The sequence below is a fragment of the Cyclopterus lumpus genome, chromosome 6, assembly GCF_009769545.1.
Source record: "Cyclopterus lumpus isolate fCycLum1 chromosome 6, fCycLum1.pri, whole genome shotgun sequence".
Taxonomy (NCBI): domain Eukaryota; kingdom Metazoa; phylum Chordata; class Actinopteri; order Perciformes; family Cyclopteridae; genus Cyclopterus; species Cyclopterus lumpus.
The window spans coordinates 10682577-10708429 of record NC_046971.1 but is presented as its reverse complement, the minus strand read 5'-3'; the positions used below and the strand labels follow the sequence as shown (position 1 = coordinate 10708429).

The window sequence follows — 25853 nt, the reverse complement described above, 5'->3', positions numbered from 1 at the left end:
TATTAATTGCAGAGGTTCTTCGTTGCAGTTTACAAGTGTTTCTATTTTTCTGGTCTGCATACTTTTCTTAATAAGCCCTAGATGACCTGTACGTACCCATGTAGTGCAACAGTCTTGTGTTCACAACAAATGCACCACTGTCACACAAAGGAGGATCAAAAGTTAAATCACAAGTCTTTATGTTGATTCAACAGAATGTGCATTTAACGTCTTACAACTCAGTAGGATAAGGCACATTATGTCACTTAAAATATATGCGACAATTGTACCTCAGGGACATACTTAAATTAAAGCCCATATTTGTATTGTTGTTTCTGAGGTTCACTCAGGGCTCATAGCAGAGCGAGGGATCCAGGGGATCACTAATCTCCCCAATCAAAATATTCAACTGCATCTCACTATACACATGTATTGCAATCATTTCATCTTAAGAATCAAAACTGTCTAAATATAACTATGCCTACAGTACCATCTGTAAGCATCTCCACTTTCCAGGTGAAAGATGCAAGGGTCCAAGGGCGCTGAATCTTGTGGGAGCCCGAGGAAAGGAGGAGGACCCGGAGAAAAGAGACTGAGTCACAGGTATAAGCTTTTAGCTTTCCTCTCCCGATGATAACCCGTCTATCTCATCATCATCACCACCAATGGCCGTCCAAAACGCTTTTGCTACCTGGAAAGTAGATTTTGTGTAAATACTCAATACTAGACTTAAACATGTTTACCCACAATGTATTGAGCCAAACAAGGTGAGGCTGCAAAGATAATATTGGTTTGTGAGACACTGCTCAAATATTTTTAATGATAGATCATTTTTTATATAAAAGCAGATAAAGATGAGAATGAACATGTCCTAGTCCTACAGTTGCGTACCTTCTCTGCATGAACCTTTCTCTGCTCATGAGGTAATGAGGAAGCTTTGTCTGCAGGTTGAAAATCAGAAAACCAAAGCATCATAAATGTCATCAGCTGTAAAAGTATTGGACCGCCACTCCAACAATGAAAGCAAGGTACAAACATACATGTTTAGTTTTTTAAAAAATGGCCAAAAACTGTGTTGTGCGTTTCCTTTTCGTTCCCCAATTACCTTTCATCTCTTTTAATTTGCTAAAGAGACGTTCAAAGTTATCCACATCTGCATCTCCAGCTGTGAGATTAGCGAGTTCTTGAATGTCCAAATCAGTCATTGCATCTGAGTGAACACAAGTGAACATTAAATGTCTCCCCTAATCAAGTCATATTTTGGGAGAACATACTTAGTTCGTTATTGTTCTATCCGTTATAACAGATTTTGTCAGGGGTTGATCACTTACCAACAACTGTGGCTCCCTGTGTTTCCGTGTTTCCACTACTTTCTGTATGGCTAGCCTCCTCACTAACACACGAGTCCTCTACTGGCAAACTGGAAGACTGCCACAGAAAAAGCGCTTGGGTTAGCATGCCGCATCACACACTGGCACATTTAAATCCAATTGAATTGAAAACGAATCGATGATACACAAGAAAGAAGTAGGAACACATCTATTGATTAAATTATGATTTAATGGAAGTGAAAATTCTTACAACTAAATTGCCACTGACCTGGGGATCTTGACAGCTGTGTGGATTGTTGTGTCTGGCAGCAACCAAAGTGCTTATCAGACCGAAGCCCTGATTGTGCCCTATCAGATAGAGATATACTCTGTCACATACCATTCATACACAGGGCTTAATTAAATAGTGAAATATGTGAAAATGCAATAGGTAATTGTATTAGTGACGTCATCTCACCATCCTTCATTTCTACACTGGACCACACGTTGGCATTGAGAGCCTGGACAATTCTCTTTACTCCTGTGGATTCTGGAAAGTCATCTGGTAAGGCAACAAAGATGGTGTGAATTAGTACAAAACAATGCATAATATAAAGAACTACCACAATGTATGCAGTGTCATTTGAATTCCTGCTGTCTGGAAAACTCACCATCCTCATCTGGCAATTCCTGTGGACTAAGCTCCACCAGCTCAAAGGCATGAGCCAAACACCACTGTTGTGCTTCATGTCTGGTGACCCCTTGAAAATAAATTAAATTTCAGATGCCATATAGTACCCGTCAATATCGTCGTTGAGTGCTTTCTGCAAGCTAACGGACATTGAGAGCTGGGGAACTAACCATTTTCACAGACTCTTTCACACACTAGAATGAGCACCTCCGGAGCAAGATCTTCAACCACAGATATCCAAGGAAGTAGCTTTTCCAGACCGTCCTTCTGCAAATACCATGCGCATACAATACACATTACACATGTATCACAGGATATAGCGTTGAGATTCTCAAACTACAGCAAGTCACGTACCGCTGAACTATCAAAATAAGCGATGAAAGCCTGCATGGACTGGGCGATCTCCGATGACATATGAAAGGTGCTTGGCACAACGCATAGCCTGACATCCGCTGTATAATATTTGTTGTTGATGGTCCATGGATACCAGTCTACGGTTTCTTCTCGTTTTATCGGCTCGGGCAAAGTCTTCGAACTGAGGATATCTGAGGCAAGAACACGTTCGTTATAAACCAAACATACAAGCAGTGACCTTACGTTTGACTAAGTTGTGACCACCGGCTAGCTGCTGAAATGAGAAGCACGTAGCCTCCTTCGGCCTTACCTTTGCCGTTTTTATACCTGTCCCACAAAAACAATAAATCACTAGCTGTCCGAGCTTGACAACCTCGGACAGGTTATAGTTATCGACCTGTATTAAAAATATGCATGCGCTATCAAATGTCACATGTTGTGCTAAAAGAAAGTTAGCTTTGTTCAGCATTAGCCTGTTTGTCAAACCCTGAACGTTAAGCTCAGGTAAACTTACGTTTTATCAGCTCTTCTTCTTTAAAACCACCGTCACAGCTTGTGATTACCACACATGGAATAGGTATCTCCGTTTCTTCTTCTGTAGTTGACATTTTTATAATAAATAGGACGAGCTTCTTTACCAGCTAGCTTGATGTGACGTTGATAACCTTTCAACTCTGACTGAGCTGCAGCGACGGCCTCTTCCGGTTCAACGTCAGTAACTCTGAAGGTGAAGAATCAGGGTTCAGAGCTTATTTAATAACGCCTTTCGATACATGTATGTGCGTTTCTATTAGGTAATATGTTATCGTGATATAGATACTACAATTCTACTCGTGCAACCTAATGCTATATGCTTAGACTGTGTGAATACTTCAACACCGACATTAAATGCGCTTCCTGTTCAGCGTCAAAGGGGTTTTTAATGCCCGGAATTCCTCTTTCAGGCAAAGGTTAAAGCATCTTCCTAAAATCCCTACCAAATTAATAACTTATTACTATATGCGCCATAGTTGGAGTTTTTCCCTGCCTTTTGAAACGAAAGTTGGCCAGTGGTGGTGGTGGTTTTAACCACAGATAGGGACGGGCTGTCCCACAGTTCGTACCCGGGGTAAAATTAACCTTCAAAGTTAGCTACTCGTTGTCATGGTTGCGAGTACTGTGTAAAGGCGTTTGATTGACGTGTCGCTGACTTGTTTGGTTACAGAAGTTCACGTTAGCGATTTGAGGTCTTCATTATAATATTGGGACACATGTTGTCGTATTATTATTAACCCAATATAACATGTCTGGCACACTTACAAACGATGATAAGCTTGGAGCAGTTTTATTTCAGGTAATGTTGTCTACCTCAGTTAATAACCTATTTTAGAGAATATAGCGAGTTAACGTTAGTTAGGTAAGACTAACTATAGCTAGCTAACGCTAGTTTTCGCGGATAGCTCGCGTAAACAAGTTAACTAAATTATGACCACAGTGCAGACAATGACTGACGTTTAATGTTTCATACACAACATTGCTATTTCTTTTTTTAAAACCTCGAATTCATTTAGATAACCTAGCGTTACCAATACCCAAGAACAAGTGTCAAGCTTGGCTATTTTTAGGCCAGCTATCCACATTATGTACATCACAGAACTGTATTTTACAGGTTCAAGAGGATTTGAGACAACTCAAATGTACTATTGAGAGTGTCAATGAGAGGGGGACAACACTGGACATTCAAGCCTTGGACACGGCCATTGGCAAGACAGAGAGAAGCATCAGGGTGAGGATGCTTCCTGCAGAATAAGCACTGATACCCGTAATATTAAATATATTATATATATTGAATATACAAATCTATAAATACATCTATAAATGATATACATTATCTATATAGTAGTATATATGTATTTAGTATACTTTTTATATTAATCTTTATTATGCACTATATTTGTCTTCATTGTAAATAGAAGCATGCAGATGATTATCTGACAAAAGTGACTAAGCAGCTGGTGGTCCTTCCAAGAATTGTAGACTTGCAAAAGAAGAAACAGATTCCCAAATGGTAAGTAAGGAGAAGCTTACATGTGTTGTTTACTGTAAAATAATTTACAGTGGGAACACTTATGTCCCACCATCTCGTTGTTAGAACTCTTAAGAAGTATCTTCAGAATTGCATACGTTATAGTGATGTGTATTGTGAGACTGAAATAGAGACATCACACAGGAAACCGTCCCTGGAGAGTATCCAAGATGTGCGTCCACAAAGGGAAGACATTCCACCTGGCGAAAAGGTAGATTATAATAATGTTTTAAATAATAATTATTGTGTACAATCTACAATATATACTGTAGTTAGGTAAGTTAGAAATTCAACTATTCTCTTATATTGCACATTAAGGCAAGACAAACAACATTAGATATGTTGTGGTAAAACAGCACAAGAGACAAAAATAAAACACATTAAACTTCTCTGCTTAGCAGAAATATACATACATTGACATTGTTGATATTAACTTACTCAAGTTTTGAAACTGTTCCTTTATCTGTTTTGATCAGCACACATTAGCCAAGTGTTTGTTGAGTAATTCTGCTCATCCAAACAACAGAGCTATTATGCACCAGCAATTTGGGATATCACTCCCTGATGTCCACAAGAGGAGGACAAATACAGTAAGTAATCTGACTATATATCTAGATTAACATACTTTAACCTGTAAATTAGGAGTATAACATTTTGAATGTCATGCATATCATCCATAGAAACAACACTTTGCAGTGGTGATTGATAACTGTATTCCTTTGGAGCCATCAGTATCATGATACGTATTGTTTATTGATGCTAAAACTCTATGCGTGTGACTTTCATGCCAGTACCTCATTTTGATGCAAAGTGTAATCTTGGTGGGTTTACAGTAAATGCTGTGAACTTAAAAATGCTACTGGACTCAGTCCTGCTCTTTGTGGAATCAAGATGATAGTTGATTATTTTCATAATGATGACCTGCAATGTGTTGCTAGATTGAGTTGTATACATAACAACCATGGTGTGTGTGACAGCTGATTCAGCTGTGGCTTTGTAAAACTGAACACTGCAGGATCATTTTTACTTTTTATTAGTTGCAGAAATTAGTCTACAGCATTTTGGCTTTCTTAGTTATGGAGCAGATTTCCTCATTGCACCTCAGTCTTACTGCTGGAAAGGACTATAATCAACTATAATAATACACTATAATCAGAATAATATCATGTCCTCCAGCTAATTTCTTTCCACAGTGAGATTGATCTTGAGCAGAATTGATTCCCGTGTCTTGAGTCTTTGTTGATATTAATTGTAACATACAGCACATGCCTCGGGAAAGATTTGATTATGAAGCATTAGAAGAGGTTCTGCTACAACTAAGATGAATTGGATATCATTGCTCCTTTCCTTGATGCCTACTCCCTTAATCCCCAGAATAGACACATCATGCTGGAGTAAAGCGTGATGGCCCAGGTCTGCATTAATAGATGCTTCAAGTATCATGTTTAGAGAGAAAGTGACATAAAGGTCACTTTGCTCACTGATGACAGCTAGCACTTGTCACAGCAAACACATTCATCTTTGCAAAGGTCGGCATTAGTTTTAGATATGTTTTACTCACTTTATTTTCCAATATGTTTTTGGTAATCTATACCTGACATGAGAAATAGCGGCCAAGACTGTCACTCTGATATAGGAGAGATGGAAGTGCTGGCTGCAGAAAGCGGAAAGCAGCAGATTGCAGCACATCAGCATTCTTCTAAAGAAACAGGCGCCTGATTGCTGTGCTATGGGCTACTGGTTTACAGCTGTCTCAGGACAGAAGTAGGTACCTGGTCCAGCATGCCAATAAGACAGCCGTAGCTTCCCCAACTGCTAACTACTGGCTCTCTGCCTGCTGCCTCCTCCTGCAACTCAGGCCAGCTCTTCTCCACTTCTACCCATGCCAGGAAATTAGCTTTTGCATTTTAGCAATTTTACAAAAGGGTGCCACCTTTTCCCAACCCCATCTGAAACAGATGTGTGCCTTTGAGGGGATATTCTCCCAGCACCTGGCTACTACCTGTGGTCTGTCAGAGAGCTCAGTGGTCTGAGGAGAATGAAGGAGAGGACATTAGGTGACACGTCTGGAGGATCAGCACAGCACAAACTTTGTGTTTTATGAATAATGACACATTTAAAACTGTTTATATTAAACTAGACAGACAAATTTACTTCTGATTTTATTACGATAAAATACAATGTATTACAATGTTTAAGTTTAGCAAAACAGAATTGCTTAAAGGTTAAGATAACATTTCATCTGGGATACTTTGTGATTAATTGAGGGTTAGATGGGTTACAGGACGGTTTGCCAGCCTCATGGCTTTCTTGAATTCTTAATGAATACAGAAAATCTATTGTTTGTAATTATGTAGCTATGCAGTTCTCTCCTTTATAATTACTCTGCTAGAAAGTAATTTTTTTCTTCCATCACCAAACTGGCAAGAGTCTGATTAATGGTTGGTTACCTCCTAAACTTACCACAATATCTCTCGAAAAGAAAGAAACTCTGCTGAAGAAAAAACATTACATTTAAACATGCTCAAGCTTTAAACCTGTAACTGTTTAATATAGTTAGATATAGCTAGGGCCGGGCTTCCTTAGCTGTTGGCAACAATGTTTTAGGGCCAGGGTCTGGTAGCTTTGCTTTGATTTTGTTAATACAAGATGTACAACTTCTTATCTTATAAAAACATTTCTGTTCAGGCAAAACATCCCAGAATAATCACCAGCCATGTGGTGAGTCTTCCAGTCACAAAGGGCCGTAATAACTTGGCAATGCCTGAAGGAACCACGGGGAAAGGTAAAAAGACATTGTATCACCTCAGCACCAACACCTTACCTCTGATATATGTATGTATAGACAAATGCTCATTGGGTGTGCATGTCAGGTCAGTTGTTGTTTTAGGAATTTTGAACTTATATTCAGTGGGAAATTGCTAACTATAATTTACTTCTGTTATTATTGTTGTCTTTTATAAACAAGGACATTTTCTGTTTTCATCAGTGCCAAATACAAGTTTGCTTCAAATGTCAATCCAGCACAAGGCTGCCTGTCTTCACTCCAGAGAGGATTCATGTTCTTCTAAGACAGGTCTGCTCGGTGACTCTGGTGTAGTAGGGACAGCTGCCACTTGATTTGATGACTGTTTGCCTCTGATTGATCACTAATATAGTACAGTTAAGCCTGTCTAATTGTGACTTTAGGTCTGATAAGCTTGAAGTCCAGGTGTCCCAAGCAGCTGAAGTGGGAAACAGAACCTGGATCCACCTGCGAAAGAATAGGCAGGGAATGCACACCCAGCTGGACCACCAAGACTCCGCCTCCCTCCACAACCTCCAAGAGCACTGGCCACAGGGGTGTGACGCAAGTCACCAACGGTCTTATCCCTAAAAACCCTCATGTAAGATCACTGTAATAGTTTTAAATATATGTTAAATTAAATAGAGAAAGAGAAGGTGAACCAAGATACTATTTACATTCCTTTAACTGTTTTATTAAAGTCTAGGTCTCCCTGTGTTCTGTAGGTTCTACCTGTGCAAGTTCCAGTAAATATCAGCAAATATGACTTTACCATATTAATGGGACGGACCAACCCAATGGCGACAGATTTCTGTCACTTCAAGCAGAGCTTTAGCTTGTGCTGGAGCAGTGTGGTAGATGTTCTGGAAGCCCTGGAAAAGCTGCTCAGGGACTTTGCTGTGCCTCTAGCCAAAGTGAGCGGGGAACGGCTAGTAGAGTTAAGCCATGTTTGGGAAAATGGTTGGTTAAAAGCTCCTCCAGTGACCGGCTTCCTCTCAGTGCTTGAAAACTGGGAGGAGGTATTGGGTCTGGTCTTACGCCCGGGTCAGCGCTTCAAGGGAGAGGGAGGCATTGAGGCAGCTGCCATCCACATCCAGTGTTTCTGGAGGCGCTACTTAGCCCGGACAGCCTACCTGCGCCACTGCCAGCGCAAGTGGGCGGTTGGCACCATCGCTGTCTCATGGTTGATGCACACTCAGATGCGTCATGTCGGGAAGGCCCTGCAGGCCCGGCGTTTCAGACAACTGGAGAATTTCCGCAGCAGAGCGCAGGTGATGTTGCTTATAATCATTGTGTGATTTCTCTCTCTCTCTCTCTCCCTCTCCCTCTCCCTCCCTTACTTAATATTGTTTGCTTATGTTTTCAAAGCACACCCTTATTTCTCTTTTTGTTTCTCAAACTTTATTTTATGACAGTGTTTTTACGATGCCAATATAATTTAAAATCTGTGTTTGAGTCTCTACCACTGACTAAATGACTGTAAAAGCAAGGACAGAAATGGGGCAATAACCATGTCAATACAAATTCTGGACATTAATTATGGTATGTAACTTAAACTAAAATGTGCTGCTTTAGTACACAGAACAGCAAAGGGGAGCAGTGCGCCAGATGAACAGAGTAGAACAAAAAGAATCAAAACAAACACAAAACATCTGAGGAGTTAGATGAATAGAGGGGAACAACAGAAAGAAAAAGTGGGACTGATGAACAATAGAGAATTGCAGAAATAAAGAGCGAGACCGATGAATAAAGTCAAACTGCAGCCACATAACACAAGAAGAAAAATGAAGAAACTGTGATTATTAGAGATCAATGGCAAATGGTACCCAATGCATTTCAATGGTGAATTACAGTACATATATCAGCAACTAAATACATAATATTATGGTATAAATATTCTAGATAGTTTAACTATTTAAATTAAATGTGTAGTAGTGATTTTAGGTTTTGAAATCAAAACAGATTGTAAAGGGAAATCATTGCGATGAGTAGTAGTTGAGTTTGACACGTGGAGCTATGGGTTCAAATTGGATATTAAAACATGGACCATATCCAAACTCTTTTAATTGAATGCAACTAAATCTTACTTAAGACATTTTAGGATTTTCTGGGGCCTTGTTGAGCCATGAAGACCAATTTACCCCATTAGATTGCTGCAAAAATGTCTAACTTCTTTCTGCCATAGCAGAACCTTGCAATCCTAAACTCAAAAGGTACATTTCTTCTATTTAGCTCTTCAAGAGAGCAGTATGACAGCACAGTTTTCCAAGATGCATAATGTTCTGTACATTTTTTCCTATTCAGCATAGATGTCATGTCTGTGCTGTCATCTGAGTTGAATATCTTTTAGACTACTGACACAATATTAATTAGTGCCTACAAGTTCATTTAGTTTTAACATCGCTGTGCGTGTATACATGCACTAAATGTATGTTCTCACTCTTTAAGCATTCATACCCTGTTAATTAAGCCTGCTAATCTTCCCTCGGCTGTAGCATCATGTACCTTGCTGATTGAATTAATTGTGAGAAGATAATTCTAAAGTAAACGCTTAATTTAATTAAGGTGGTATTTTATGCTTGGTTTGCTTCTGATAGCCCAGAGAGAGATTGGCTTGATGTGTTTTAGCTATGCAATGATGATTTGTGTGTGTGTGTGTGTGAGCGCGCATGCACGGGTATACGTGTGTGTGTGTGTGCGTGTGTGTGTGTGTGTGTGTGTACGCAACCAAGCCGCCCCTCTCTGATCACTCCTTTTCTCCATCCCCAGCATCTGGCAGCCAACTGGAAACACATCCAGTCCTCCAAGAGGACCATTATCCACATCCCTTCATTAGGTAGCTTTCTCTGGCTGCTGCACACACACACACACAGACACACACACACACACACACACACACACACACTAGTCCAGCAGCAGTCATCCCCTGTCTCACCAGTCTGTGGCCTTGGTGGAGGCACTCTGTCTCGTTCAAATGACTCTCTGCAGGAAAGCACTCACAGGGTGATGACAGTCTCCATGCCAGGGAACTGAACAATTTAGTTTCTATCACCATTTAATTTGCAGATTAAGCAAATGAAAAGCCATTTTGTTGAATATTTGCAAGAGGTCTTATTTTATTGCTGTGCAAAACAAAACGCACAAACAAAAGAGGAAGAGGCTTTTGTGATTTCGCAGTAGACAGTGTGCAAGCTATGATCCCTTCTTGTTCTAATTTCACCATGGCATTCACATTTAGACTGTAATCAGGCATGTGCATTGTAAATCATTGAGCGATTGTCTGAAATTATTAAGACTAATTACTAGCAGATGGAATGCTATATTTGCACTTGGGGTGGCTGCAGAGAGTGCTGTGTGAGCAAGGATAATTAGAAAGTTGAACCCCATTGTTGTTAATTAGCATGAATCCAATCATTTAATTACCTTGATTCAGTTGAGAATTCTCTCTCAGGCAGAAATCCAGACAGACATAAAGTACAATCCTGGCGGTACCACTGGATGTAGCTCAGCGGTGACTGGACAGGGTGCAACAGGACGCCCAGCACACTGCCCCTGCTAGTTATTAGGCTAAATTAATCATCCGAGTGCCCTACTATGTGATTAGACGTTACTACCTATCCCCCAAGTCTAGTAGAGTACACATGAGTACAGAGCTACAGATTTGTAATAAAGCCAGTTAGAGATGATATGAATTTCTCTTTCTCATGCAGACTTTTGTAACCTTGTTCTGACAGGATACTCTCAGAGCCGGCGTATGAACTTGAGGAGATATGACATCCTACAGAACATCCAAATAAGCAGACTGTGTGATATCAGAGGTAGGAGCTTTCCTTACAACCTCACTGCCATATACATACATTATTGTTCTCTGTATGCTTTAATGTAAAAATGTGATTTCCTCATTGTCTTTGTATGTTTTAAGATGAAAATGTGGAGGTGATCCCGAATGTCCACGACATCTCGGAGAGGACATTTTGCACTATTACACCAGCCTCCTGAATTGTGACTCCTCGGTCAGACGCTTCATCATCCTCACACCTGAGGCTATAGATTATTTCCCAGTAAGATAAATCACGTTTACTTTTTGTGCACAAACAACTTTGAAGAAACAAACCTGACAATGCATTCCCTTCTTAGAATTTACTGTAGAGGTGCCTCGAGCATCTGTAGTTTGTGAATTCTCCTCTAGAGGGTACTAGAGGAGATTGTTATTTTACAGTTGTCTTCCACTCTGTGTTTAACATGTTTCATTCCTTTTTACAGCTTTTTATATTATACATCTTTGTTATTTCAAAGTAAACACACTAGAGATATATTAAGTTATACTTAATAAAAAAAAGCTGGTTTTCAGTAAATAATTAAATTCCATATTAATTAGTTTTATTATCAGTTTATTCTATCTAACTGCTGCATTTTCAAAAATTCTGAATAGTTTTGATTACCTCAATACAATACAATTAAAATGTTAGTGTATTGTATTTTTTACATCCAGCCATTCTATCCATCTTTTTCTATCATTTTGCACTAGATTAAATGTGCAACATGACGTGGTCTTCTTCATTTCTGTCTATTGATTTTCCTGCTGTTTTGTTGTCAAACTGTGCCAGACGTGTTGTTGAGATGAATCACTGCTACCCATGGCTGCCAGCGCATTCTGCCACTGACAGAAGGGATAATTCCATGTGGATCAAATAAATACAGATGTGAAGTAATTAGTTATATTCCCAAGGAGCTCATTGCTAGCACACATTAAAGATGTGAAGGATAGGGGAGGCCTTCCGCAGGCAGCTTTTATCAATTCAACCTACTGGAATACAGGAGAGGTTAAAACCCTGCTGGCTATTACAATAATAGATCTGTTGTGTGTACACAGTGATAAATCAGGTCAAGAAACAACCCTTGGAAGACACACTAAGAACTCTTAGCTGCAGCACAAATCCTTTCCCCCGTCTTTTCTTCCAGACCCATAACATGTGCCTATCCACGCTGCTAAAGTACAGTCCACGCACCCTGAAGCGCATCAAGCATCTGATCCAGGGGAAGCAGGCCTATATTGTGGGGGGGGTGGCCCATGTGGATGACCTGGCAGTGGCTGATGACCTAGGAGTGCCCATCCTGGCTCCAGAACCGGCTATTGCACAGCTCTACAGCACCAAATCTGGAGGGAGGAGGATCTTCACCGAGGCAGAGGTTGACTTACCCCCTGGTCAAGGAGACATCTACACGCTCAACCAGGTCAGAGATTAAAAGACAAATGCTTTCACAGCTAACACATTTTCACTTTTATTTGTAATGAATTATGTTATTTCGTTTGCAATTCACATGTGTCTCTCTTGGTTTAGCTTCACGGAACACTGGCTAGACTCATGACTCAAAATATTCATGTGCAGCGCTGGCTCTTCAAGATGGACTCTGAGCATGGAGGCCGTGGCACCGCATACTGTGACACATGCCATCTTAGCTGCTATAACTGGGCTCTGCAGGAATGCCATCGTTGCGGTCCTGAGCTGCAGAACACAGAATGGATTCAGGTAAAGATGTCACAGAGGATTACGTCAAGCATTTCTTCGAGGACATCTTATACACTTATTTTTGTGCAATGTTGTATTGAACTTGCTTGAATTTTGGTTTTAGTTCTTATTTAGTTACATTATTACTTCTCCCTAAATTTATGTTTTTTACTATTACGTCTTGCTTTTAGAAAAGTGCAACTTTATTGCTATCATTATTACACTAATACCAATGAGGGATTGGCCATTTAAAGTTAACATGGTAACTAGATACTTAATAGATACCATTACAGTAACAGCTAGATATTAACATGGAGATTGTGATCCTTGTTGTGATGAGACAGCTAAAAAGGGTTAGACAATAAACAATAAAAGCTAAGGTCACAGTGGGGTCAGAGAGATGCCATCATTTATGCCAGAGTGGGTGTTTTATCGGAACAATCGCAATGCTGGTCCCTGTAGTACAGTATTTTGAGCATCGTCCCCAGAGTCACAGAACATTAAATCAATAGATAAAATATCTGTTTATACACACAGCCATTATCCATCCTCTGAGGCACACACACCAACTAGTGTCGATGTGTTTGGGAGAACAGCAGCCTGTCCAATGTTATTAATGCCCTAACTCACCTGGCAATGACAATTACATTACAGACATGTTGGACAATGGAGCACTTCTCTCTCTATAAATGTGTATATATTTTTAGAAAATGTTTTTATTATCACATAGATTCACAGCTAAATTAATTGGTATTACGAAAGCCTTGAAAGTATATTGAAATACAAATGACTCTAAACACTTGAATTCTTTAATTGCAGCTTGTGTTGATGCTTTTATTTGCTTCTAGCATCAATAACACTGAGCTTTCTGTCCCATAACTGTTGAATTCATAACAATCACTGGTGAGGTCTGGGTCATTTGTAAAGAGAACATTTTAATACAAGTACGCAGTGAAGTGTTAAAAGTGTGACATTGTAATTATTCTATAAATTACATCTTACTTTTCTTTCCCCTCAAAAAATAAATTCTGATTCAATCGCAGACCTATTCAAACAAATAAAATACAGTTAATCATTTACAAACCATTCATTTGGTACAGATGCAATCTGTACACCGATTCTGAGCCCCTGGCTCTGATTTCTCATATGCTTACAAAGTAGCCTTTGATTTTCTGTCATGTGTTAATTACCGTATTTTGCCATTTAACTGGGAGCTTTGTGTAAACTAATTACAGGCTAATGATTGTGGGCTTGGAGCACAACGATTTTACTTTTTATTCCATTTGAAAGAACAGCAGTCATCTCAAGCTTCTTGTGGCTCACTCCGTTTTGTTCCTATTAGCTTGTTCTTTGATTCATATGTATGTGCAGTGCGGGGCAGTAATTGTTGTGGCATTGGTGCTGTTAATTATGGCAGATAGGGGCTGAGCCACAGCCAAGGTCCATAATGGTGGTGAGGCAGCACAGGAAAGTAAATGGGGTTTGTTTCACCAGCTGGGGTCCCATGGAGAGGGAAGAGTGCCGAGGCCCCCAGTGTAGGCCAACAGCCTCTGGGCTTCTGGGCCATATGGACACAGCACTTTAACTGGCCTTTATTCTACACCTTGCTCTTTTAATCAAAGCAAAGCCCACATCCTGTGCTCCTCATTCCATGATTCTTTTCTTATGATGTTGTATTAGCCCCTTAATGTATGACATTGTTCCTCTGCTGTTGTATTTGTGTATATTGAAGAAAGCAACAATGTTGTTGATTAGATAGAAACATATGAATATTTGATATCAGTGTATCTTTTCGCCATCCTCTCTTCACAGCAGAAACTGGATGGATGTTTAAACATGGCAGTATATTTTGAGATATAACACTCATTAACTTGCCACTTGCAACTTCCAGAAAAGAAGTAGACCCCATTGCAATGGCAGCCAGTGAAGAGGATATATGCTGAATAGTTGCAAGCATTTAAGCATTAGATGTTTAAAGCTATGTTTATGAAAATAGTAGCTATTCAATTCATTATTGATGCAACACAAATGATAAAAGTAAGCGTTTTAAATATTAATTCATAATTTCCAAGAATAACACCAAGATCATTGTTTACCAATAAATTAACAAATAAGTGATGATTGGAGTGCATATTACACAAATGTGTTTTACAATTCAGTGGAATGTGTCATACCCTTCATAATCCCTGGAAAAGTAGAGAAGGATTATTAGATTGTGTACTTAGCCTCAGTCTGCACAGACTGTGTGCATACTTTTGTAATTATTGCTTGTTCTGAAGGGCTCAGCATGAAGAAGCCTGACTCACAAGACTGCCATGTGGCCTTTCAGAATAATACCAACAATCAGATCCCTTCTGGCTATGTAAAAGAAAGCCTAAAAGGGTACCACAACAAGAGGGAGGAGGGTTTTGCATCCACACTTTAGCGAAGCTTCCACAGAGGTCTAGGAGATGGTGTGTTCCTCTGAATATTGTGAGGCCCACAGCCTCCAGCACAATGTTTCCGCTCTCAGAAAGCCCCCAGGCCTCTTTTAGCATTTACACAGAGAGAGGTTAAAGACATGTAGATCTTCACCCATGCAACGCCTGAAGGGGGCCACACACATTTAAGCGCTCACACAGCTTGCACATGGATCATTAGGCACAAGAGGGTAAAGATTACACCTAATAGCGTCAACAGATGGAGTATTTCTTTGTGCCACACTGTGTACAAACAGCTCTTGAGCAACACCTTAGGTAGGTAAAGTTTGTCAACTAAATGGGTCATTTGATAATCACTACCACTGAAGAGGTACAGGAATATTTTGTACAGATGTTTTCTGTCTAAATATTGTGCAGTCTGTGATTGCATGGACGAGTTTGAATATATAATGTTCAGCGTTCACACAATTAACCTGGATTTACCGTGTTGTATTTGCGTGTTCCATTGCATTGAAGTGCTTTTGGTGCATTTTCTAAGCAGAGGAAATGCGTCTCCCCTTGTACAAAGATGTTAAATTAGACCAGGGATGAGGAGAATGTTAACAAGAGAGCAACTTAATGTTTAATTTAGTTTTACAAATTAAATTTGTAGTGGGTTGTTAGTAGATTGAGGTTGTAGCTTCGGTGGGACAATGCTGCAGATAATAAATATTCATACAAAATGTGTCACTAGTCAGATTATATCCCTCTATTCCAGAGACGTACTGTTTAGCTTCTCAGTTGTTTCACCATGTAATGGAGAGATGAAATAGTAATCAAAGAGGCAGGTTAACATCCATTTTATTTATGACCAGATTGCTTGGCTTTATGTGGACACCAAGCAAAGCCTGAATCCTATCACAGGGTACTGTACGCAGTTTAAGTCCAAATAATTTATTGCAAACTACCTCTCTTTCTTTTCTTCCTGTCCTGCTGTTTCTGTGAACTGCATAGGCAAAGTCCTGGGGTGAGCTTGCTCTTCCGTTAAAAATGACAACCGTTGCTTTACACTTTTTGCCGCACCATTGTGTGCTTTATGGCTTGTATAGGGGGAATCACTGAGTAGCATTTGACCTCGCCTCTTACAGTACTTGAATATGAGGATGGCTGTTACATGACTGGAATATCAACAGCATAATCTCCAGTGAAGCCAGACAAGCGTGTACTCAAAACAAAGTAACGCTCGGGATGGAACAATGAAACAACAAAGACATTATTTTCCATTCAGACTTTCAGGGAGGTTTCACATGTTTTATTGTGTATGACCGAATTAAATTCCTGTCTAATGGTCATATGCAGACATTATTACATCCAGAACCCTGTATTTAAAACAAGACTCAGCACTTGGACTTGTCATGCAGTCAACACAGCATTCAATGTAGTTGTATAACACAATGTCTATACATTTATATATATATATCAATCAAAAGTGTACTTGAGTTGCCAAACTATTTAGTAGACACCTAAAACAAAAGTTAGAAATTAACAGCATAATTAAGTGGTGAAACCATTATGGCATTTCCCGGTTACAGAAACCAGAGGGATATCGATCCCAGTCAAGCCCTGATTGATCCCCAGATAGATGGGGTTAGCTTAGGCATTCATCAGCTGCCCAGTGGAGAGAGTTGTTATTGAGGGCAGGTGCTGTCTCTGTGGTTGCGAGTTAAAGCCATTAGACTCCTGAGGCCTTCTGATAATAGGCTGTCACTCACAGATAGACCCTGCCGCAGTATCCATCAGACACTCGCAGAGAAATTGAAGCCGCCACCAAAGGTCTTGAGGATAACAAGCAGTCACTGGAGTCATCCGGATAACACAAGGGCATTTCCAATAATGTAGTCAACACCTAGAAAGCTTTGATAATGGGACAAAATAAAGTAGCCAGGACTTGTATGTGACAAAACGTAATGTCCTCAGATCTGTCGCCAACTCATTTTCAGCAGATCCCTAATGTATGCACCTTAACTCTCTTTCTGCAGGAGTCTGTGCTGCTTAGATATTTAGATGAAGTACCAGAGTGGCTTGCTCGTTATGCCCAGCCTGCGAAAACCTCCTGCTATCCCAACTGGACCTGCTTCCTGAAGACCTTCCTCAGGCAAGGTCAGATACCTATTATCAGGCTCTGAAGGCTTTTTACCTGCAAATACAACCTTTTTGGAATATGCTAACAGTCATTTTCTATGTCCTCCCAAGTTACCAGATGTTGCCTATGTGACCTGACCAGTTTAATACATGTCATGTTACTTTTGTTGATTATTAAACAGAGAGGTTCAGATGCTGTATTATTGGTAACTGTGTGTTGTCTTGTACTGTAGCCATTTCTCTGCTCTCACTGTGTGCCCAGGCGGTGTGGTGGAGGCCTACCCCCCTTCAGAAAGTGTCACCTGTCTGACAGTGGATCTGCTGCTGGAGCCCGGGGGTGAGGTAACCATGCTGTCCTGTGGAGACCAGCTTCAGGGCTCCTGTCAACTGGAAGCTATAGGCTCCACTGTTCCTCAGACCTCTGTACAACAAGAGACCTTGAAATCCATCTGCATGCGTGTGGGCCAAGCCTGTCTACAGCGTCTTATCGTGGGTTATGTCTCTGTGGACCTGACTACCTTTCTGAACCGCAAAACCATGGAGCAAAAGGTGAGCTAATGCTACGATAAATATGGTCTGGGCTGTTGTAGCATGTGGCGTCCAAGCTCTCTTGTTCTCATATTGGTGGAGGAAATACTTTTTAAAGCTGGGTCAGGGAGCCATAGGAGCAGATAGGTGTCTCTCCTAGTGCTCCCCTGGGATTTGGAAAACAGACAAGGCAAACAGTGGGCACAGGGACCAAATGTGTCACAAGGCCATCTAATAAACTGTCAGGTCTTATCGTGTCGATACACTGATTCCACCATTTAAGGCTTGCCCTTTAACCTCGTAGTGCCGAGAAATTCAGAGGCACCTATCTTTCAGACAATAGGTCATTCTAAAGTGATTTGGCAGCTTCACAGGGATGCCCTGTCAGTGTTTAACCCCTAGCTGCTTACCTGCAGTGGGCTGCTGAAATGTGTCTCGTTATTATAGCGATGCACCATCGAAGCCTTATCTCATTTGTCAGGATTAGGTTTTGTTGAAACCTTCTTGATTCATGATATTGGAAATGGGCTGCTTTATGATGGTTTAACCTCTGCTCCCAACATGTGGCTACATTGACTGCTTATTGATCCAGAGCTGTAAAATGAAATGCTTTGTTTATAATATGGTCTATACGATATTAAACCGGCAAAGGAGTGGAGAAAGCGCAAGATCTACTTTACAAATGTGCAAATGTGTTTTACAAAAGGGTATAAAAAAAGGACACTGAATGTGTTTTTTTCTTACATTAAATATGTTTCTTCTTATTGAAGACATTTCAATACACCTCTTCTATTTTTTTTCTTCATTTGTGTTTGCATTCAAAATGTATTCTCTGTATAATAAATGTATTTGGAATTGACATTAGCTGAGGGTATGCTTGCCACTAGAGGGTAGTCTCTTATGGATTAGATGTTAACTCACAGTGTGAGCAAAGCAGCGTTCAGACAATGCAATTTGTATCTCAAATACATACTTCTACATGTAGAATAATATATATTTTTATTTTTATTTTAGTGCATTAGTATTATATTCTTTTAATTCCTTTACGACTTAAAATACAGATGTTATTGTCAGTAGTCTTTGCACAGACTGTTGATTTTATCACATTCTAAAAATGTAAACCTATATCACAGTATTTCTGCCATTTTAGGATTTCATTTAATCCCTAATTTGTAATTTCAGTTACACTAAAATCAGAAGATATACCATTTCTCAAATGTATTAGGAACTGAACCTGCTCTTTTCTTTAACTTGATATAATGACAGCCTTAAATTTAATTTTCAATTTCAATGTTGACCCAAAATTTAATGGGATTCACTGACAACATAATTAAGAACAGACTATAAACAGCATGAGCTTCAATAGAGGAAGGAACATTAAAGACATATTCTTAACCATCTCCCCACACACAGAGCAGACAGGGGAGAGCCACATGGGTAAACCTGTCTGGATTTAAACATCAATTTAGATTCAAACCTGTTGCTAAAAGCTGCCTACTTTATTTGATGGGAAGAAGTGGGTCACATATGTTTGCCCTTGCAGTCTTCCCTCACATTGTGGAACGGTGGGGCCCCAGCTGCAGCATCAGGGTTTTTAATGAAAATGCAAGGCAATAGAAAACAGGTACAATCCAGGCTTACATTTCCCACGGCTTTGTTAAGAGTGACAATGAGACATTGGAGTAAGATTTTTAGTGAGTCGAATGAAAGGCACGGTTCAGTGTGTCCATCATTCAGGCCCAGGTACCAACCTGATGCATAGTGTCTGTCCAGTGGTAGCTAAAGGTGCAGAACATACTGCTGAACTTTTACTATACATGAACAACACATCGTGCAAATTTTAAGATGTGTACTGTTTAAAAACATTATTTTGAGTTTTTCTTCAATTGGAAAGATTTTTTGGTATTCGTACAGCCCCTTTAAAATTAATTTATTATTATAGTTTTTACCTGAAATAAGGTATTAATAAATTATTCTACAGCGACAGTCATAATAATTGATTAATCATTTTGATTATTTTTGCATATAACTGCATATCTTTGGGTTTTTAACTGAAACAAGACATTTGAAGAAAATAGCACCTTGGAAAATGTGAAAGCTTTTTCCACTATTTTCTGACTTTGGTTAATAGAGAAACTAATTGGGAGATTAATCAATGATGAACATGGAAGTTAGTTGCATCACTAGACTATGAACTATGATGCACAACATATTTGAATTTAATAAAACATGTAATGTGGCTTATAAGAGAATCACTGTACTTGGTAAGATATATGTGTGTTAGTGGAGATAAAATGCTCAGGTTCCAGACAGGCAGCGATTTGCATTCAGTGGCAGGAGCGTTTACTTTGACAAATAGGAACAGCAAAGGGAGGCAGCCGACTGCCACTTAGTTATTAACAACTCCTTCACTGGTGATTTATTTGCCACTTTTGAAGAGAGGGCATAGCTATTAGGTTATTATTGGGGAAATTAGCCCTGTTTAAGCAGAAGGCTATGACCATACCTGACCCCTTAATATACTTATAATGATGCCATTTACTATACATATCTGAACTTAGCTTCTCATCAGACCTGTGCCAAGCAAACTCGCCCAAGGCAAACTGAGTACAAATACGCAGAGAAGGATCTACTTTGTGCACGTGTCATTCCACAACTGAATTACCTAAATCTGTCGAGCACACACCATTAACTGTGTCTTTCTTTCCCTTGCCTCTCAACATGGATAACACTGTAGGGATTAAAAGGTAATTTTAAGGGTTGGTGGGTGAAATACTTTGATGTTCTATTTTTGTGACTTAATTTGAATTTTATGTTTATAGTGTCTGTCTTTCTCTTCTGTGACACAGAGTTCATGATGTTTTGTTTCCAGGTGTGGGCTATTGATCTGGACCTCACGTACAGTGACCAGCTGGCCATGACCCAGATGCTCCTGATGATGACTGGAGGAACGCTGAATTGCCGCACAGGCTGTTTAGAAGTACCAATGCCAATTCAAGAAAAATGCTGTGAACATCCGATTGCAGCCAAAGTACCACTTTATATTTGCCTATGACGACATTTGTAATAATGTAACATTATTCTAACACGGGAGAAAGTCGATTTTAAATGCTAAACATTTGAAGTTGTATACTTTTACAATGCCCTCAACAAGAAAGAAACCGCCAGCTCAAAAGCAAGCTTTGAGTTAAGAGGATATTATTGTACAACTACAGTAATCACAAAGATAGATCAGTGTTTTCCTCTTTATTTTTGTTAAATACAACTAAATAATGTAATTACGCACTGAGCTCAATTGGTGTTTGGGTGCTGAATTCATTATCATTTTGATAGATGAGCCTAAATAATCAACACATTAATAATTCATAACATTTTCATTATGCATGTGTATGCATGCTTGAACACCTCATCAACCTGGTGCCAGGCCTTAAACAATAGAGTCCTTTTATTAGCAGTATGCCTGAGTTTACGCTTGTTAATCGGAGACTTGTATTATTTTATCAAACATTCATTTAGTCAGTATAGCCTGGTGCTTCAGTACAGCAGTTGAGCCACCGCAGTGGTTAATGGCTTTACCAGTGGCCATCATTAGGGGCCTGCATATTACAAACACAATTAAATCCCTGTTGGACACTTTTAGTGTTGTGTGAGGGTCCTATTCTTGACAACCGCAAGCACACACCCATCACAGCGAGTTATGGGCTATCTCCTGAGCTCATAGAGGCTTAGGCCCGCTCTTTTTGTCTCCCAAAGGTGCTTGAGAAGCAGGAACATTTTTATCCTCTTGAGCCCTGCCACTTTTAAGTAATCAACCTCTCTAGTGTTACTTATGACACTTGCATGCTCAGAACCCCTCTATTATGGTGATATGTATTGTGCGTTGAGTAGTCCTTCAGTGCATTTGGTGGTGCTTTTGTCTCAAATTGAATGCAAAAATGTGCAATCCCGAAACTGTGGTTTCTTTGATTGGCATCATACAATTAAGCTCATCTTGTATTTGGCATGTCTTCTAAACATTAATTGTTCCTCCCCGCAGTTAATTAAGAAAGGCCCAACAGTTTACCACATGTTCCCTACACTCATCATGTTTACTAATCACACACACTCCCGAACCTCAACAGTGACCCTAAGGACATGTGTATGGGGTTCAGCCATCTCTACTCCACCCATTTTACACACACCACCTATTATACTTTAACTCCAAGTGTAAATACATAAAATGCTTTTGTCTCGTGTTAGATTCAGGAAGACTAATGGCAACAATCATAATGACATTATTTGTCTCTTTCTTGGTTTCATGCTTCTTCTTTTTTTCTTACAGCCTCCTGTGGTTAATCGTTATGCAGTTATTGGAAGCCACTTGTTTCACTCAAACCTTTCCATGTTGTACCATAATGTGTTCTTCATGGTGTGCAAGGCTCATGGAATAGGATTTAACATGAAGGTAAACACCTTTATACCATCCTTACATCTTGTCCATTTTGCTGCTCAGATTTATTTAAAGAGTAACTCACCTCAAAGTCTGTTTACAGGACTTGGGGAGTGCACAAAGTTTGAATAGTTGCCTCGAGTGATGTCACTTGAGTCAGTGTCGAGTGAGTTTGAAAAGTTTGAAAAGGGAAAAAAGTATATGGTTGTGTGCAGTCAGAAAGAAAACCTCTTTATCCGGCTCGTCATTTTTGCTTGAGGCTAGCAGGTCTAGGATAAATTAGATGCTAATAGCGTAACACATCGAACTGACAGTTGCATTGTGGGTAGTAACACAGGATCCAGGTTTTAACAAGGAAGAAGAATGTATGGAATATAAAAGGGTTCTAGTTCTGCCCTATTGATATTGATGTGAAACTGTACATCAAGAGTCTGACTATGTTAAAGGAGTGCAATGCTGAATCAGTGGAGTACTCTTTCAATCTATGTGATGATGGAGCTCTTCTTTTGACTGTGTGTTTGTGTTTCTTCATTTTCAGAGGAAGCAAGGAACAGTTTTTGCTCTTTACGACGGCAGTGACCGCTGCACCGTTGGAATGATGTGAGTATTCCTTTTTGCATCAAAGCCATATACAAACAGTACAGTATTAATTGAGTTTGCTTTACCGAGCTTTTCAAAAACACAAGCACATGAAAAAACAGTAGAAGATAAGGTGGATAAGAGCCATCTCCAGAGTGAGAGTAAAGACAATTATTTTAGAGGATTAAGATGCCACCTCTGGCTTTGTAAATGTTACAAACTCTACAAGTTGTTAAGCAGAGGGTTATTTAACACATTTGTCACGCAAATCCTTTAGCTGTAACAGTTAAATCCAGCTGTGCTCATCAACCTAAAGAGTGAAGATGTTGTCTGCTGAGAGTTTCATTTAACCACCACCATCAGATGAACAAGGTGATTGTTTCTTAGCTGCCAACATGGGGAGCGTTAGTAAACTCGTTTGTTTGGGGTGTTGTTAATAGAACAGTCTCTGAAGATCTCCGGGGAGCACTGGTGACCTTTGCTCGGAATCTGTCAGTCATTCATCAGGAAATATCGCCCTCTAAAATGCAAGGAGAAACCAATTTTAAGGTACCATGTTAATGACTTAACGATCCCTCCTCATCTATTTAATGAAACTTGCATCTTCAGTCAGCTTGAATGATTTTGTTGAAGTAAATTTTGTATATTTTCAAATGAAAGATTGAATAATAATGAGTAGTAATTTAACTTATTTTATCTTTTGTTTTTTGGAGGAGCTGATCAAGAACATAGAAGATGTACTGCAGATGACTGTTAAGAACAAAGTGCGATCTTTGGAGGATAAACCAGTTGCATAAGACAGCTGTGAATATGGAAACCCTGGAATTAAATCAATGTTGATCAAACATTCAGACAGCTGAATAAATTCCTGAAAAAAACATTATCAGAATCTGCATGAACCTTATAATAAATGGTTTTGTAATGTGTTTTAACGGCTTGAATGTAGTTAAATATTGGATAAGGAAAGCTTATAAAGACGTACAGTAAACCATGCACGAAATAATTCCACTGGTTGATAAGTCGACTTCACTCATTAATTCATTAAGCATTCATTCATACAAATTATATAAAGCTATTTTATTTTGTATTGTAAATTGCAGATTAATGCTTGAACTAGTCTGTCATCAAATGAATATAGTATTTATGCGCTGCACATTGTTTGCATGTTGAGTATTTATACTCTGGCTGTATTCTGCGTTCAAGAGGAACAACTGCGCGGCGCTGCGTTTGCAAACCGGAAGCTTTAGCGGGAGCACCAGGTCAGAGCAGCCGCAGTCCAACAGAGAAGCGCTCCTCACATCTCGCGCAGCTTGTCAAGATAAATCGTGTTTGTTCAGCATGTGAATCCGGACGTGTCCCTCTGTGTAGATGTCTTTAGCAGAACTACTTCGTGTGGTTTACAAGCGGGGACTAGCTTCCGGTCACGTTCGTAGCTCGTGTCAATTGTGCCCCTTTCCCCACTGCTGTTACTGACGTGTATATACAGCATGTTGTGATACATCAGCTGATTTAATATGTCGGTATATAGCATCTATGTCTAGTCGGAGCTCTCTGTCTGTGAGTAGTTTGCATGCAGTCCGAGTGATTACAAATTAATAAATAAAATAAAAACAGCAGGAAAGGTGACTCATTCTACCTTTCGCACAAGTCATGACGTTTTTTTTGAGGAAGTTGCACAGCATCTTTCTGAAGATCGTCCTGTTTCCGAGCACACTGGGCAGGACAGGCCCGCGGGCCGCCGCCTCAGAGGTGTTGACCTGCCACCTGCTGCAGCGGGAGCTCCCGCCGTGGACTTCCTACTGTGTCCGCTACAGCTCTGTTCACAATGACCAGTTCGGACTGTCCAACTTTAATTGGAGAGTCCAGGGATCCAACTACCAAATACTGAGAACAGGCTGCTTCCCCTTTATAAAATACCACTGTACCAAAGCCCCTCCACAGAACCTGGACTTTGAGGACAGATTTTTCGCCATGTTGAAAGTTCTCAATCTGGGTCAGTAATTATAGTTAATGCACTTCCTTTATTAATACAGGATATATTTTTAAAACACTTATATAATCATTGTGTCCTTTTACTGCAGGCATCCCTTGTTTGGCCTATGGCATTGGTTGCTGGATGGTGGTTGGGGCTGCAGAAACAGTGCAGACAAGTGTTGGACCTGTCACGGTCTATTTTGCCTACAAAGAAGAAGAAGGTGCACAGTACTAAAACATGAATACAAGTATTTTGAGTGTATTTTCAAGAGACTCCTGTCTGCCAAGCTGCTGTTCTGGTGGACACATTGACTGAATGACCATCTTGTGTCACTGGTGCTCTTATTGTGTGACTGCACTGTTTTATTTGTGTTTCATTATTTAAGATTGAAGAGTAGCAGTGGAGGAGTCAGTAATGCATGCTATTATTGCACTGACACACAATGCTTGCAGTGTTTGTTCGGAAAGCTGACTTCCCATTAACATTTAATGGGGGAAAGTTTAGGATTGAGTGTTTGACGCTACCCTTTTTCCTGGATGTTTGCAAAGCGATGTTCGGGAACGTTGTATCAGCCTCCAGTACACATGTCTTCAGAGTCAATCATTGTAAACATGTGTTTTTGTGCAAAAAATATTAAAGGGTGTAAAATGATCGTGATGATTTGGCTGTAATGTTTTTTTTGCCACGTTGACTTAACGCCTGTGCTATGGGCCAGCAAGCTTCTCAAGACTCTTGAAAAATATATAGTTGTAAATAAGGTCATTTTCTTAAATAAGTCTTAAATATTAAAGTGATTCCAAGTGTAATCATATATCCCCCCCCCCATGTCTTTTGCTTCATTTTGTGTAACAGGATTTTAAATAACCCTGGTTCATTTATTTAAAGGTAAATTAGTGATCACTATGCATGCAACAGATAGTCAATAGTGTTAGAGAAAACCCAGTGACAAGACAGGTCTGATAAAATAGGTTTTAATTACCAACGTGTGGCCTTTGTATAGAGACATCTGCATCCCTTCCTTCGGGCCTTCACTGGACTTTGATTTCTAGTAATGTGCTTTGCTGACGGGGCACACTTACCTCTGCTGCAGAGTCCTGCTCCCTCCGA

The 25853-nt window shown here is 39.8% G+C and overlaps 3 protein-coding genes across 4 annotated transcripts; 2 read left to right on the top strand and 1 right to left on the bottom strand.

The window, feature by feature from the left end:
• Positions 1-150: 150 nt before the first annotated feature.
• On the bottom strand, positions 151-3463 carry aagab (alpha and gamma adaptin binding protein). Of its 2 annotated transcripts, none has more exons than XM_034534419.1 (10): positions 2849-3463; positions 2335-2525; positions 2151-2247; positions 1961-2050; positions 1768-1851; positions 1579-1658; positions 1311-1407; positions 1085-1189; positions 871-920; positions 151-670 (listed from the first exon to the last, which is right to left on the bottom strand). In XM_034534419.1, exons 1-10 carry the CDS (start codon positions 2940-2942, stop codon positions 593-595), a joined length of 966 nt encoding a protein of 321 aa, XP_034390310.1. In that variant the 5' UTR covers positions 2943-3463; the 3' UTR covers positions 151-592. The 2 variants fall into 2 exon arrangements, with proteins under 2 accessions (XP_034390310.1, XP_034390309.1); XM_034534418.1 differs by having other exon boundaries at positions 871-935; positions 2849-3039.
• iqch (IQ motif containing H) lies at positions 3145-24206 on the top strand. The gene is given in 22 exon segments (XM_034534414.1): positions 3145-3667; positions 3983-4099; positions 4287-4381; positions 4544-4610; positions 4876-4989; positions 7088-7184; positions 7389-7475; positions 7589-7785; positions 7910-8455; positions 9954-10020; positions 10919-11002; positions 11107-11124; positions 11127-11245; positions 12147-12419; positions 12527-12715; positions 17133-17253; positions 17498-17784; positions 20636-20794; positions 22085-22207; positions 22731-22792; positions 23212-23320; positions 23485-24206. Coding segments are annotated over 22 exon segments (3066 nt in total). The 5' UTR covers positions 3145-3616; the 3' UTR covers positions 23569-24206.
• On the top strand, positions 24011-25399 carry c6h15orf61 (chromosome 6 C15orf61 homolog). The gene is made up of 2 exons (XM_034534420.1): positions 24011-24764; positions 24853-25399. Exons 1-2 carry the CDS (start codon positions 24422-24424, stop codon positions 24978-24980), a joined length of 471 nt encoding a protein of 156 aa, XP_034390311.1. The 5' UTR covers positions 24011-24421; the 3' UTR covers positions 24981-25399.
• Positions 25400-25853: the final 454 nt, after the last annotated feature.